At 39.8% G+C, this 15,019-nt stretch overlaps 2 protein-coding genes across 2 annotated transcripts; both read right to left on the bottom strand.

Moving 5' to 3' along the window:
* Positions 1-415: 415 nt before the first annotated feature.
* Positions 416-8,543, bottom strand: LOC130552079 (catalase-like). Its single transcript, XM_057330170.1, has 13 exons — positions 8,320-8,543; positions 7,124-7,295; positions 6,916-7,026; positions 6,256-6,386; positions 5,995-6,099; positions 5,792-5,917; positions 5,421-5,612; positions 5,166-5,318; positions 4,798-4,936; positions 4,533-4,663; positions 4,355-4,462; positions 1,574-1,657; positions 416-1,488 (listed from the first exon to the last, which is right to left on the bottom strand). The coding sequence occupies exons 1-13, from the start codon at positions 8,386-8,388 to the stop codon at positions 1,426-1,428; spliced, it is 1,584 nt and encodes a 527-aa protein (XP_057186153.1). The 5' UTR covers positions 8,389-8,543; the 3' UTR covers positions 416-1,425.
* Positions 8,544-9,071: 528 nt separating this feature from the next.
* Positions 9,072-14,788, bottom strand: LOC130552052 (catalase). The gene is made up of 13 exons (XM_057330133.1): positions 14,558-14,788; positions 12,616-12,787; positions 12,372-12,482; positions 11,906-12,036; positions 11,648-11,752; positions 11,442-11,567; positions 11,165-11,356; positions 10,880-11,032; positions 10,545-10,683; positions 10,160-10,290; positions 9,974-10,081; positions 9,731-9,814; positions 9,072-9,648 (listed from the first exon to the last, which is right to left on the bottom strand). Exons 1-13 carry the CDS (start codon positions 14,618-14,620, stop codon positions 9,586-9,588), a joined length of 1,578 nt encoding a protein of 525 aa, XP_057186116.1. The 5' UTR covers positions 14,621-14,788; the 3' UTR covers positions 9,072-9,585.
* Between the last annotated feature and the right edge of the window lie 231 nt (positions 14,789-15,019).

Below are 15,019 nucleotides of genomic sequence, written 5' to 3'. Positions count from 1 at the left end.
CCTGTTTTTTTAAAAAGGAAAGTATCAAAACCCCAAGAAAAGGGACATGTGCAAGCTGTATTCTTCATCCAGTTTTTTTGTTCTGACTACAAAAACACTTACAGTGACAGAAAACAGGAGGCCTCTCGTCTTCAAATGTAGTTCATACAGAAATAAAATAGGATTTGTAATATTATCACAAAAATGTCCAAGATGCTTGATCGTACACAAGCGTAACGAAGGGTTGTCAAGCTAAAAGGACAAAATAAGATTCATTCCAAAAACCTTTTTATATATAATATAGTTGATAAAATGTCATTTGGCATCATGTCACCAGGTTGTACGAATTCTTGTATATGGTTTTGGGGAGATTTTCGGAAAACATGAAAAAAATACATGACACAACCATTTAAAATGAATTCACAACTCACAGGGATGCAGTATTCAGATTTATTGAACTATAAAATGACAAAAGGTTTCACATTCATATTATGAGAACAGTATTATGTCTGGTTAAGGCAAAAGGGACAGACAATTATTTTCACTTATTCAGCTATAAACTGCATGTTTAACACCTTCTAAATGAGCCTTTTGATTTCTTAATAGAAATCAAAAGGCTCATTTAGAAGGTGTTAAACATTCTGTTTTTTTAGGCAATTTCACATTTTGTGAAAAACAATTTTTCACATAAAAAAGGTTGATTTGGTCTAGAGTACACGCATTTACACATTTAAAGGGATTCTTCACCCAAAAATTCTGTCATCATTTACTCACCTTTGAGTTGTTCTAAATCTGTATACATTTCTTTGTTCTGATGAACACAGAAAGATATTTGGAAGAAAGATATCATTGACTCCCATAGTACGAAAAATTGCTTTATAATTTTTTTGTTCTGTTGAACACAAAAGAAGACATTTTGAAGAATGTAGGACAGCAAACAGTTCTGGGGCACTTTTGACTACCATTGTAGTTTTTCCTAGTATGGGAGTCAATGGGGGGCAAAATCTGTCTGGTTATAAGCATTCTTCAAAATATCTTTCTCTGTGTTCATCAGAACAAAGACATTTATACAGATCTGGAACAACTCGGAGGTGAGTAAATGATGACAGAATTTTCATTTTTGGGTGAAGTATCCCTTTAAAGGCCTCTTTTTGGTTAGACACAAGACAATTCAGATGATAATTTTTAATGCTTTGACAAATTAATTTGATATGTGTTGTAATTTGGCCATATTAGATATCACATCTGTGATTTTACAGCACACAAGGAATGAATTAAGAATCATTATCATTCATCAAAAAATGTGTGTGCGCGTTTAGGAAAAAAAATGTGTATGGATTACAGTATAAGTATTAGTTTTGGTTCAAATATGTGTGTTTTAGTACGATCAAATGTGTATATTTGTTGTGTGTGTAACGTCATGTGCGGACAATCGGCACTTTTGAATTACATCTTGGAAGCTGCAGCCACAGCGGATGCTCCACCACTAGTATAAACATGAACAGCGTTCTGGAGAAATAGAGAATCAAATAATAAATGTCATGCACTAAAATAACAAGCAATTTTTATGTACGTGTGTGTGCATGTTTTCTACCTTCTTTCCTTCTGCATTGTATTTATCCAGGAGATTCTGAACACGGGTCCCGTAATCTGGATGAACAGCCATCAGGTTCTGAACCTGCACGAACACAAAACGTACATTTATATAGTGGAACCACTTTGGGCACAAATGAACTCTCCAGTCTAGTTTGACTAGTTTAAAGTCCCCGTGAACCGGAAGTTGCGATCGCGCCATGATTGCGGGCAAGAACGTCACAGCCATCAGTACACTCAAATCCGCAAGTAAACATGTAAACGTGCGTGCGCACAGCCTGTCTTTCACGGCTTGTTTATACTCGCATGTGGGTCCATCGGACCGCGAGTCTCTGCTGACTGACGCGCATCTCTCATGTCCGCTGAGACAATTCATCTCTCGCTGCTCCGTCTACATGAGGTATGTATGCTAACAGTGATGCTATTAGCGTCATGCTAAACTCTGACACATGCTATTAAAACTGTGGTAATTTCACCTAGGTAAAATGACATTCAACACGACTTCTACTTGTTTTTAAATATCCAAAATATAAAAAAATGAATACATCAACCAATATATGTGATATACACTCACCTAAAGGATTATTAGGAACACCATACTAATACGGTGTTTGACCCCCTTTCGCCTTCAGAACTGCCTTAATTCTACGTGGCATTGATTCAACAAGGTGCTGAAAGCATTCTTTAGAAATGTTGGCCCATATTGATAGGATAGCATCTTGCAGTTGATGGAGATTTGTGGGATGCACATCCAGGGCACGAAGCTCCCGTTCCACCACATCCCAAAGATGTTCTATCGGGTTGAGATCTGGTGACTGTGGGGGCCATTCTAGTACAGTGAACTCATTGTCATGTTCAAGAAACCAATTTGAAATGATTCGAGCTTTGTGACATGGTGCATTATCCTGCTGGAAGTAGCCATTAGAGGATGGGTACATGGTGGTCATAAAGGGATGGACATGGTCAGAAACAATGCTCAGGTAGGCCGTGGCATTTAAACGATGCCCAATTGGCACTAAGGGGCCTAAAGTGTGCCAAGAAAACATCCCCCACACCATTACACCACCACCACCAGCCTGCACAGTGGTAACAAGGCATGATGGATCCATGTTCTCATTCTGTTTACGCCAAATTCTGACTCTACCATTTGAATGTCTCAACAGAAATCGAGACTCATCAGACCAGGCAACATTTTTCCAGTCTTCAACTGTCCAATTTTGGTGAGCTCGTGCAAATTGTAGCCTCTTTTTCCTATTTGTAGTGGAGATGAGTGGTACCCGGTGGGGTCTTCTGCTGTTGTAGCCCATCTGCCTCAAGGTTGTGCGTGTTGTGGCTTCACAAATGCTTTGCTGCATACCTCGGTTGTAACGAGTGGTTATTTCAGTCAAAGTTGCTCTTCTATCAGCTTGAATCAGTCGGCCCATTCTCCTCTGACCTCTAGCATCAACAAGGCATTTTCGCCCACAGGACTGCCGCATACTGGATGTTTTTCCCTTTTCACACCATTCTTTGTAAACCCTAGAAATGGTTGTGCGTGAAAATCCCAGTAACTGAGCAGATTGTGAAATACTCAGACCGGCCCGTCTGGCACCAACAACCATGCCACGCTCAAAATTGCTTAAATCACCTTTCTTTCCCATTCTGACATTCAGTTTGGAGTTCAGGAGATTGTCTTGACCAGGACCACACCCCTAAATGCATTGAAGCAACTGCCATGTGATTGGTTGATTAGATAATTGCATTAATGAGAAATTGAACAGGTGTTCCTAATAATCCTTTAGGTGAGTGTATATCTGATTGAGTTCTTTACTAACACAAAAAACTGCAAATACATATACATCTTTAGAGTTGAATTCACTCATATGATTTGTAACTTTTTTATTGAAGTTGCAGCAAAAATCAACCCACTTCTTTTAATCCTACAGAAAAGATAAAGACAAATTATTTTACATTTCAGAAAAAATGAAATAAAGCTATGTTAGTTTCATAAACAGAAACAGACCAGAATAAAGTTGAAGTATTTTATTGTTATCTTAGACTTTTGTGAGATGAGTACAAAAATGAAAAAGGCATATTAAGTGACATGTTTAGTTATATTTTATTATTTGTACTTCTTTTCAGTCACAGAGTTCTTCAATTTAAGAGTTGTTTGGGAAAGAGAAGATTCTGTAATTTAATGCAGCTTGGAGAACTGCATTTAGGGAAATTGTAATGTTCAATCATTTATGTAATGAAAATAAAAAAAATGTGAAAAAAGTTAATATGGTTTTATATACAGTATACTGTCAATTATAGTTTGGGGATAGAAAATCGGAATCGGCAGGTTTCACTTACAATAAAATTGGAAACCGGAATCGGCAAAAAATTGCAATCGGCGCATCTCTTTTACTTCCATATTCTGACACATTTCCGAGTGAAAAGGAATTTCAAAGGAGAAAATTATTGGGCGTGTCTTGCGTTTTTCACTGCGAATTGATTGGATGTGTAAAAACATTGCATTGATTTTGAAATGAAGCTGGCAGCAGACTGACAGTTGAAGGGGAGGAGTTAACAGATGCTCCAGCCAAGCCGTCTAATTTAAGTCATTTGAGATAGTCATTTCAGGGCGAAGTGCATTTTCAGATTTTAAATTAAGATTATGAGGGTACATGATTTTAAAAAGAAAATGACCACATTGATAAGATATTAATTATAAACGCTGCAATATTTCATAAAAAAATAAGAATTGTGATTTTTAATTTCACTGGGACTTTAAGACCAGGATAACAAAAAAGATCCTTACCATGCGTTTCTGAATAAACAGCTGAGCTTCTTTTAGGTGGCCAGCCATATTCTGACACAGACGATCTCGCTCATCTTCACTCAACACTTCAGTGAAGAACGTACGCACCTGGGGAAGACATCGGAGCGTGAATCACACATGCACTTTACAATAAACATATAGACATTTGTTTACACACCTGAGTCACATTGTCATCATCTGCGCTGTTGTATCTGCCCACATCAGGGGAGGTTTGAAATTTTGTCTCAATGAAGCGTGGCTGGGTGTCTGGGGCACTGAAGCTGTTTGGGTAGTAGTTAGGAGCTCCCCCTACAGGATAAATAAGGAACTGTTTAACATTTCAATACAGTGTAATGCTTTGGAGCTTATTTATGGATTAATTCACATTTTTATTAAACCACATAATTATTCTGTAATGTTTGCTTTGATGGTAAATCTCTTACCCTGGTTGTCATTCAGGCACATGGGGCCGTCTCTCTGGTAGTTTGCAATGCGGGCACGGTAGGGGCAGTTAACAGGCAGCTGGAGGTAATTGGCACCGAGTCGATGGCGATGTGTGTCTGGGTAAGAGAAAAGACGGCCCTGAAGCAGAAAATATGATTAATTTAAGTGTTTAGTCATTCTAGTAATTCTTGTCATTAGTAGATTAGTCATTTGCTGTAACCAGTCATTAATGCTTAAATCTGAAGCAATTTACATTAGTGCACTTAAAATGACTATTATTAAAATTACTAAGGCACCCGTGACACCTAAAAATACACTCTAAGTAGTAAGCTCACTACATTCAGAGACACTCATGATAAAAGCATACCTGCAGCATCTTGTCCGGGCTGGGCTCGACGCCAGGCGGCATGTTACTGGGATCAAAGGCGAGCTGCTCGACCTCAGCGAAATAGTTCACAGGGTTTCGGTTTAGCACCAAGCGGCCCACAGGAATCAGAGGGAAGTCCGTATGAGGCCAGACCTACGCCACAATAGTTCATAATTTTCTCTGTGTGCATATTCTGTACGCTGTTTTATTTGATCACAGTTTATCTTCACAGGTCAGCAGACGCAATGCTGGTACCTTAGTCAGATCAAACGGATTGTACTTCCAGTTCTCGACCTGCTCAAAGGTCATGACCTGGATGTAGAAGGTCCAAGATGGAAAGCTGCCATTGGCGATGGCATTGAAGAGATCCCTGAGGGCATAATCCGGATCAGTAGAAGCCAACTGTGCTGCCTTTTCAACCGTCAAATTCTTAATGCCTTGGTCAGTCTAAAAGAAAAATAACAACTATTACACAGTGCCTAGATAACTTGCACTTATTAGACTTATTAGTATTCTTCCATTTGCGGACGCAACATCAAGACATTTGTTGGAGGCCTATCTTTTTGGATAATGCAACGGGTAGCTCCTCCCACAAAAAAAAAACATTGGTCCAAACTTCTGTTTACCTTGTAGTGGAATTTACAGTAAACAGGTTTCCCCTCAGAGTTGACAAGTTTGAAGGCGTGTGATCCATATCCGTTCATTTGACGGAAGCCGTCTGGAATCCCTCGATCGCTGAACAGAAAAGACACCTGCACATACACATATAAACAATGATTCTATGTGATGCACGTGTGCGACACACAACAGTGGAATGTCTTAGTTGTACCTGGTGCAAAGATTCTGGACGCAGACTCAAGAAATCAAAAACCATATCCGCATCCTTCAGATGCGTCTGCGGATTCCGCTTCTGAGTGTGGACGAAGGATGGAAACTACACACACAGACACACAAACACTTTTATTACACGCCATCACACTATGAATGTCTCTGAACAGAATAAAGGAAACATATCATAACACGAAAATAAATCTGCATGTTATAAATGTGATAAAACTGAATGCGAGGTTGTGTGTCTTATGACTCTCACCAAAATAGCATCTCTGATAAAGAAGACGGGGGTGTTGTTTCCCGTAAGGTCCCAGTTTCCCTCTTCAGTGTAAAACTTTACAGCAAACCCTCGAGGGTCTCGCACCGTATCCGCAGACCCGGCCTCACCAGCTACGAATACACAAAAGATATTTAGATTACAATAAAAACAAGAAAAGTTTTACTAGTATAAGAAGGCCCGTCGTTCTAGCTCTTTACCCTCTTACTAAACCATTTCAGAGACCTGAGTGTCATGACCTCTGTTACCACATCATTTCCTGGTATTTCTAACCTTGACGTAATGATCTGCAGCAGTGGTTCTCAACAGGGGGGCCGGGGCCCACAAGGGGGCCCCAGCTGACTTTTAATGGGGCTTCAAATATTTTAAAATTAGACACAATTAGCATTGAAATACATTAAAACATTTTATAGTTAATCAACTTTTTTCCAGTTATTGCGTAGACATTTTGAGGTTTTGTGAGTGGAAGGGGGGCCTTTGAATATTGTTGAATACAATGGGGGCCTTGGAGTCAAAAAGTTTGAGAACCCCTGATCTACAGTATATCTGCAGTACAGGTTGCACTAGCACAGACACATTCCCTGAACCCCAATATGTGATGTAACAATAATTTTTCTCTTAAAATATCACACAGAGACGTACCCACGGTGGAGAAGCGCACAGCGATGGGTGTCCTCTTTCCCACATGCTCGAACACCTTGGCCTTACAATAGCGTGTGATGTCATGGGTCACTTCAAAATAACCAAACGCTCCTGTAAATAAACAAAGGAAACATTTAATATAAAAGAAGCAGTTTGATATTCTTTTTTTCTGGTTATTTAGATCTGAAATGTGTGTGTTCACACTGGCCTGCTCCTTTGGCATGCACGGCTCTCTCTGGGATCCGTTCTCGGTCAAAGTGTGCCATCTCATCAGTAAACACCACGTCCTGCACCAGCAGGGGTCCACGCGGACCGGCGGTCATCTCATTTAGTTTGTCCCCGATCGGGACACCAGCTCCAGTGGTCAGGACGTCCGGCCGCTGGGATAATAAAACATTATAATTTTAATTAAAGCAATAAAACAATGTCAAGTAATTTAATGCAGCGAAAACCCACAAAACGTTTGCTCTCAATTAAAATGATGATTTTATTGTGAATTCTCTTGAAATCTGCCATATTATATGACTTTTATATTTATGAGGAATGTAAAGAAGTCTAATAAAACAACAATAGCAAATCAAATCTTGGGACTTCTAATGGTCTGCACATGGTGAATAAATAACCACAGATAGTTATCTTGTATATGGTTAAACATAAACTGTTTTTGTACTTGATCCGTCTCTTAAACAAACAAAGAAAAGCCTAAATTTCACCGAGGAAAACATGTTGAATACGTAAACAGGCATTTAAAGGAATTGATTGGTTGAGCGCGGTGTCTGTCATTGTCTATTGACCAATCAAGTTTTAAAGCAGTGGGTCAAGAGGCGGGGATTTCGCCTTCTTCCGGTTAGATATCGTGTTAAAACATCCTAGCTGAAATTAAATCGTAAAAAATTGCTGTTTAACTTTGGGTTTGTTTATTACTCAAAACATCCGAAGTTCAAACAACTCTGAATGCACTGTAAAGAAAAATGAAACTGCGTGTGCAAAAAGACTACATTTAATAATATAGTATTTTATGCAACTATCAGACTAAAATATAAACTGCATTCAGGAATATCGGACATTATACAACAAACATGTGATGCTTAGATAACAAGTTTATTTGCGGTGAGGTTTTTGCACATCATCAATACAGTCACGGCAAATTCTTCAATATTTTATTTCTTAATAATCAAATCTATTCTTAGAGTAATGAGTCAGTTTCAGTGCAATTTTGTGAAATTTCGGCACATTGTAACTCAACGTATACTTTGCAGTTCGTGCATTAAGTTACAAACCAGCGACCTTTGGCACAATTTCTCAGTGCACAATACGTGCATTAAACAAAAAGCAGGGAAACAACGCGAAAATAACCCACAGAAGTCATATGATGTAACTTATCAAATAAATTGTGCATCAGACCTGAGAGCCGCGACCCTCCTTCCACAGTTTCATCTGATCCGTCGCTTTTTCTCTAACGTTATCGGCCATTATGAATGTATCTGACTTTCTGAAAGACAAACACACACTGCACTAAACTAAAGCAGATTTCAAAAGAATTGTGTATTTGTCAAATGTCTGTACTTTAACTTCAACCCTTTTCTGGTCTCCACCTATATTGATGGCAGATCGACTTTTAACATGAAACCTAGTTCCTAAGTGGGCGGGGCTTAGCGAGAATTGTGTTTTTTCCCCCTCGCATTGTAAACACACAGCTGGTAACAACCCTTCAACAAAACAAATTCCAGTAGAGAACCACAGAGACCATTATAGTTTCTATTAAACATATACAGTTCCAATTATAATCATTAAATTCATTACCTGCAGGAGGATGGTAGGTAATGAGAAGATCATGACATCATTGAAAACGTGGTTCCTTAATCCTTTTCAACCGTTAACAAAGTGTAAAGGACAAAATGACTTCCTAAGGACTAAATAAGAACCAATATAAGCACTATTATACCTTTGTATCCTATTGTCACTGATAATCGTGTCTTTTGCTGTAGATCTCAATTCTCACTAATGTTTGTGAGAGGGCATCACTGGGGTGTGCATGTATGACGTTTTAAGATTTTCAGGTTCTTCAAACATTGAATAATGATAAACCAAAACACAAACGGCAATAAAGGAAGCAACCAAGATTTCAAACGAAACCACAACTCGTAGAGATGAAATATTCAAATGTATTAATTTATTGTTTATTATAAACTTCATTGGTTACATTATAAAATGACAAAAATATTCACATTCATTTCATGAGAAATAAATTACGTCCGGCTAAGGCAAAACGGACATGCAATTAATTGAACTTATTCAGTAATGCAACAGAAAATCAAAAGGCTCACACAGAATTTATTCTAAATGTACATTTGTGTTAACAAACATTCACTTTTTAGGTTATTCCTTATTCTGCACAAAATCAAAACTAAGAAATAAATTCAAATTATGTTAAACTTCATGCTTTTATGCTGATTTGTGCATTAAAGGCCTCTTATTGGTTGAACTCAAGACTATTCCGTTAAGAAATCTGATGCATTAATTACATTTGCATTTATGCATTTGACTTACAGCGCAAAGTGACAGCGCATTCAAAGTATTCATGTGTGTTCTGTTAGTATGAGCACAAGTATCTGCTTGGTGTGTTTGTGTGCAGACAGGCACACATCTTGGAAGCTGTATAAATGCATTTTACATCTTGGAAGCTGCAGCCACAGCGGACGCTCCACCACGAGAATAAACATGAATCGTGTTCTAGACAAACAGAGAGTCGAAATGAATGCCATGCACTAAAACGACAAACAACTGTATGTGACTCAGTGTGTGTGTTTTCTACCTTCTTTCCTTCTGCGTTGTATTTATCCAGGAGATTCTGAACACGGGTCCCGTAATCCTGATGAACAACCATCAGGTTCTGAACCTGCACAAACACAAAATGCATACATCTAGTTGAACCATAATTTATAAGAGTTCAACTTTACAAAATTGAAATGACTTCTTATTCAAAAATACATAAGGCTATAAATTGGCTCCACACACTTGTCTGAGCATCATTAAATGACCCGTTAAAGATCCCTACCATGCGTTTCTGAATGAACAGCTGAGCTCCTTTTAGGTGTCCGGCCATATTCTGACACAGACGCTCTCGCTCGGCTTCGTTCAACACCTGAGTGAAGAACGTACGCACCTGCGCAACAGATCAGAGCAGAAATGTCACACAAGTGCTTAACATGCGCGTCTAAACTCACGCATTTTGTTTACACACCTGAGTCACATTGTCATCGTCTGCGCTGTTGTATCTGCCCACATCAGGAGACACTTGATATTTGGACTCCATGAAGCGTGGCTGGGCATCTGGAGCGCTGAAGCTGTTGGGGTGGTAGTTGGGAGCTCCCCCTACAGGATAAATCAGGAACTGTTTAACATTTCAATACAGTAAGAGGCTAAGAGCTTGTTCACATTTTTAACAAGACCACTCATTTACATAACCCAAAACCCACAGATGTTGGATTACGCCGCTGCATTGGCTTTCATGTCCATGTTCAATACAGTGTAAGGCTTTGGATCTTATTTACACATGTATTAATTCACATTTTTATTAAAACCACATAATTATTCTGTAATGTTTGCTTTGATGATAAATCTCTTACCCTGGTTGTCATTCAGGCACATGGGGCCGTCTCTCTGGTAGTTTGCAATGCGGGCACGGTAGGGGCAGTTAACAGGCAGCTGGAGGTAATTGGCACCGAGTCGATGGCGATGTGTGTCTGGGTAAGAGAAAAGACGGCCCTGAAGCAGAAACATGAACAATATTTAGTCATTCTAGAACTTCTTGGTGTTAGTAGGTTAGTCATGTAGGCAGTCATTATTCCTTTAATCCCATTCTGGGCTAATAAAAGGGCGTTCAAACGCACCTGTGACACCTAAAAATACACTCTAAGTAGTAAACTCACTACATTCAGAGACACTCATGATAAAAGTATACCTGCAGCATCTTGTCCGGGCTGGGCTCGACGCCAGGCGGCATGTTACTGGGATCGAATGCGAGCTGCTCGACCTCAGCGAAATAGTTCAAAGGGTTTCGGTTTAGCACCAAGCGGCCCACAGGAATCAGAGGGAAGTCCGTATGAGGCCAGACCTGAAACACAATCATTCACGAATCATCCTTACTGGTCATACCTGCAAACTGTGTTTTTCATTGTTTACAAATTGGGAAAATCTCTTTTTATCACAGTTTATCTTCGGAGGTCAGCAGACGCAATGCTGGTACCTTAGTCAAATCAAACGGGTTCCACTTCCAGTTCTCGGCCTGCTCAAAGGTCATGACCTGGATGTAGAATGTCCAAGATGGGAAGCTGCCGTTGGCAATGGCGTTGTAGAGATCTCTGATGGCGTAATCTGGGTCAGTAGAAGCCAGGCGGTCCGCCTCCTCAACAGTCAGATTCTTGATGCCCAGGTCAGTCTGAAAAAGAAAGTTTTGCATAGTTTGCATATAGGACTGCGATGCTGTTACTTTTTGCGCACAAACACATGCACACAAAAATTACCTTGAAGTGGAATTTACAGTAAACAGGTTTCCCCTCCGAGTTGATGAGTTTGAAGGTGTGTGATCCATATCCGTTCATAAAACGGAAGCCGTCAGGAATCCCCCGATCGCTGAACAGAAAAGACACCTGCACATACACATATAAACATGAACCAGACGCTCTCTGAGACCATCAGAACGCAGGCGTGTGCGAGGTGTCAGTTGTACCTGATGTAAAGATTCTGGACGCAGACTCCAGAAATCCCAAACCATATCTGGATCCTTCAGATGAGTCTGTGGATTCCGCTTCTGAGTGTGGATGAAGGATGGAAACTACACACACACGGACAAACTTTTAAAACCTGAATTCAAACTGTGGTTAATAGTTCTAATGTAAAACTAACACACTGAACAAAATAAGGATGGATTACAACATCGAAATAGATCAACTGCGTGTGAGTGTGTATTTGCACGCGTGTCTCTTACCAGAAGAGCATCTCTGATAAAGAAGATGGGGGTGTTGTTTCCAGTAAGGTCCCAGTTTCCCTCGTCAGTGTAAAACTTCACAGCAAACCCTCGAGGGTCTCGCACCGTATCTGCAGACCCAAGCTCACCCGCTACAACAAAACCACATATTAAAACTAGAAGCTAACTGTATACTTGCATAGAGGAACATGATTCTGTACGTTTGTGCTGGGGGTGTAAAAAACATCTGGGTATGATAGGAGATATAAATATTCTTCTTCCTGCTTTAGTTCATTTAAGCTGGAGTGTGAGTTTGAATGTATGCACGTGAGATTCTGCAACCCTTCTGCGTGTGCTCTTTACCCTCTTACAAAACCATCTGGCTCCATTTCATAGTGTCACAGTTGCATTTCGAATTGCATTCTCTGAACCCCATTATGTGATGTAACAATCATCTTTCACGTCACAATATCACACGGAGACGTACCCACAGTGGAGAAGCGCACAGCGATGGGCGTCGTCTTTCCCACATGCTCGAACACTTTGGCCTTGCAATAGCGTCTGATGTCATGGGTCACTTCAAAATAACCAAAGGCTCCTGTAAATAGAGGATTACTTTTACTATAACATTAAGCTATATAAGTTGTGTTGCTATTGAATTATTTTGATGGATTCAGCCCAATTGTGGTGCAAGAAACACTAAAATTGTGTGTGTGTGTGTTCACACTGGCCTGCTCCTTTGGCATGCACGACTCTTTCTGGGATCCGCTCTCGGTCAAAGTGCGCCATCTCATCAGTAAACACCACGTCCTGCACCAGCAGGGGTCCACGCGGACCGGCCGTCATCTCATTTAGTTTGTCCCCGATCGGGACACCAGCTCCAGTGGTCAGGACGTCCTGCCGCTGAGACAAAACCATAACATGACAGTATGACAAAACGTAATTTTACTAAACAGGGTTTTTCCTGCATAGAAAAATTGGAGGCGGCCGCCTCCGTCAAATTTCGTGCCGCCTCAGACTCGCCAAAATTATGTCGGGTGTCTTCCCAAAATCACTGCGTGTATTGTGTCAACAGACTGTCATTTGTAACTGCAGTTGTACGATCCATTTCTTAAATGTTTTCTCAAATTTGAATCTGAAATTTGATCTGTTGAAACTTTTTAGTCACTAGCGAATAATAGAGCTCAGTGAATCATTCAAAGCTCAGTAAACCGCAAGAGAACGCAGGATGTGAATAAGCTTTGCTCATTTAGTAAGACTTGTTCATTTAAAGGGTAAACTACTTGAGGGTGAGTAATTAATGGCAGAATTTTCATTTTTGGCCGGAGTTACCCTTTAATTGGCTGTTGTGGGCTGAAAAGTTAGTTGAAAAGGATAAAACGCAAAATATTTCTGTTTGGTTGAATAAAAGTAATGTTTTATATAACTCAATAATCATCGTTCTCATCAAATTTTTATGTTTTGATATGTAAAGTGTTTGGTTAAGTCACTTAAAGGTACGGTACGCCCACCCGTGCGTGTTTGTACAAGATAAGGATGGCACCACCTCCGCCCTCCGCCTCATTTTGAGCCAGGAAAAACCTGCTAAAAATATGTAATTTCTAAAAATGTATGTCTTTTTGCAGCCAAAACTAAAATGCATTTCATGGCTATTTACATGCAAACCTAATGGCTTACATTACAAAAACACTTATGTACCTTATATAGGGCTTCATTACAGAAGGATTTAATAGGTTTCTATCAGTTTACACCTGCCAGGTAACAGCCCACCAATAGAACCACTGACGTTTCCATTAAAACCAATAAAAAAAACACTAAACCCATTTAAATGTTTGTGATTTTCTATTGTTGTTTATTGAATGTGTAAATAAAACTAAAATAACAAAACAATAATTTCACAAGACTTTGGTGTTCTAATGGCCTGAATATGGTGATTAAATAACCATCTTGTTATCTGGTTAAAGTTCAACTGTTGTCGGAACAAAAACTGGGTGAACGGCTTGGTTGCATAAATGCACGGAGGCCTATGTCTGCAGGTGCACCTTGACAGGTGCTACTTGAGAGCGGTGTCAGCAATGTCAGTGGCCAATCGCGTTAGAGAGGCGTCGGTCGAGGGGCGGGATATCACTTTCTCTCATTTAGAACGTAATGGTTGAACTCGACCCACATAAACTACCGTTCTGTGCGAAACTCATTCGAAAACCCTTTAAATGTTTGTGTGTTTCCTTTCTCAAAAGATTCAGAGTTCAAATCAGCCCTTTCGCGTGTTCAATATCCATATCGAATCTATTATTTTTTGCAATTGCAGACTAAATTATAAACAGTCGGTGCCTCGATGCGTATCCGATATCATACATCAAACACATGGTTCTTAAATAACATCACGTGTTCTTGCTGCGAGGTTTTGCACAACATGCAGTCGTCACTGCAATCTCAATATCACGGTTCTGTATTTCACAGCTGAATTCAGTTTTATAACAATGCAACATCCAATCGCTTTTTAGTGTCCATTTTGCACATTTTTACTCGGATTACTTCATGTTTGTGCACGAAAACCTCGCGACCTTGAGCACAATTTCTCACTGCGCAATGCATGCGTTTAGTACAAGCTGGGAAAATAACGATTTAAAACCCACATTCAATTTAATAACGTATATTAATTCTGCATCAGACCTGAGAGCCGCGACCTTCCTTCCACAGCTTCATCTGATCCGTCGCCTTTTCTCTGTCGGCCATTATGAAGCTTGCTGAGTTTCTGACAGAAAGACACTGTATCCTCTGACCCAAACATACACTGAATCTGCACTGAAGTATGCCTTTTTATTGGGGTCGTTTTTTGTACTTCAACCCTCCACTGGTCTCCACCCCCAGCTCGCTGCCAGTCTGAATTAAACATGGTGGCACTGGCAGGATGACAGACGCAGCTCCTCACACAACCCCTCCTTTCAGAATATATTCTTCATATGTTTCTGCATTGTTTTGTTTTAAACATATTTTACATTTCAAGCATTTCTATATCAAGTTAGAGAGGTATGTGATGGATTCTGTTAGCTTTTTCTTTGATGACAGATTTCTCTAACATTTTGATATTTGGTAGCTCCATTGTATTAACACCACCCGCCCCCCTGCCCCCAA

Source organism: Triplophysa rosa, linkage group LG3 (assembly GCF_024868665.1).
Source record: "Triplophysa rosa linkage group LG3, Trosa_1v2, whole genome shotgun sequence".
NCBI classification, from domain to species: Eukaryota; Metazoa; Chordata; class Actinopteri; order Cypriniformes; family Nemacheilidae; genus Triplophysa; species Triplophysa rosa.
This window is presented reverse-complemented; position numbering and strand designations above follow the sequence as displayed.

Bases quoted from the DNA above. Each gene is read 5' to 3' on its own strand.
- LOC130552052 (XM_057330133.1), bottom strand. From the start codon at position 14,620: ATGGCCGACAGAGAAAAGGCGACGGATCAGATGAAGCTGTGGAAGGAA. The intron at 11,568-11,647 runs GTACAACTGACA...GTGTATGTGCAG, and splicing joins GTCCAGAATCTTTACATCAG to GTGTCTTTTCTGTTCAGCGA. The intron at 10,684-10,879 runs GTATACTTTTAT...TTTCTGCTTCAG, and splicing joins GCCCGGACAAGATGCTGCAG to GGCCGTCTTTTCTCTTACCC.
- LOC130552079 (XM_057330170.1), bottom strand. From the start codon at position 8,388: ATGGCCGATAACGTTAGAGAAAAAGCGACGGATCAGATGAAACTGTGG. The intron at 6,387-6,915 runs GTACGTCTCTGT...GTGTATTCGTAG, and splicing joins TGTGCGCTTCTCCACCGTGG to CTGGTGAGGCCGGGTCTGCG. The intron at 4,463-4,532 runs GTGTGTAAACAA...TGTCTTCCCCAG, and splicing joins ATGATGACAATGTGACTCAG to GTGCGTACGTTCTTCACTGA.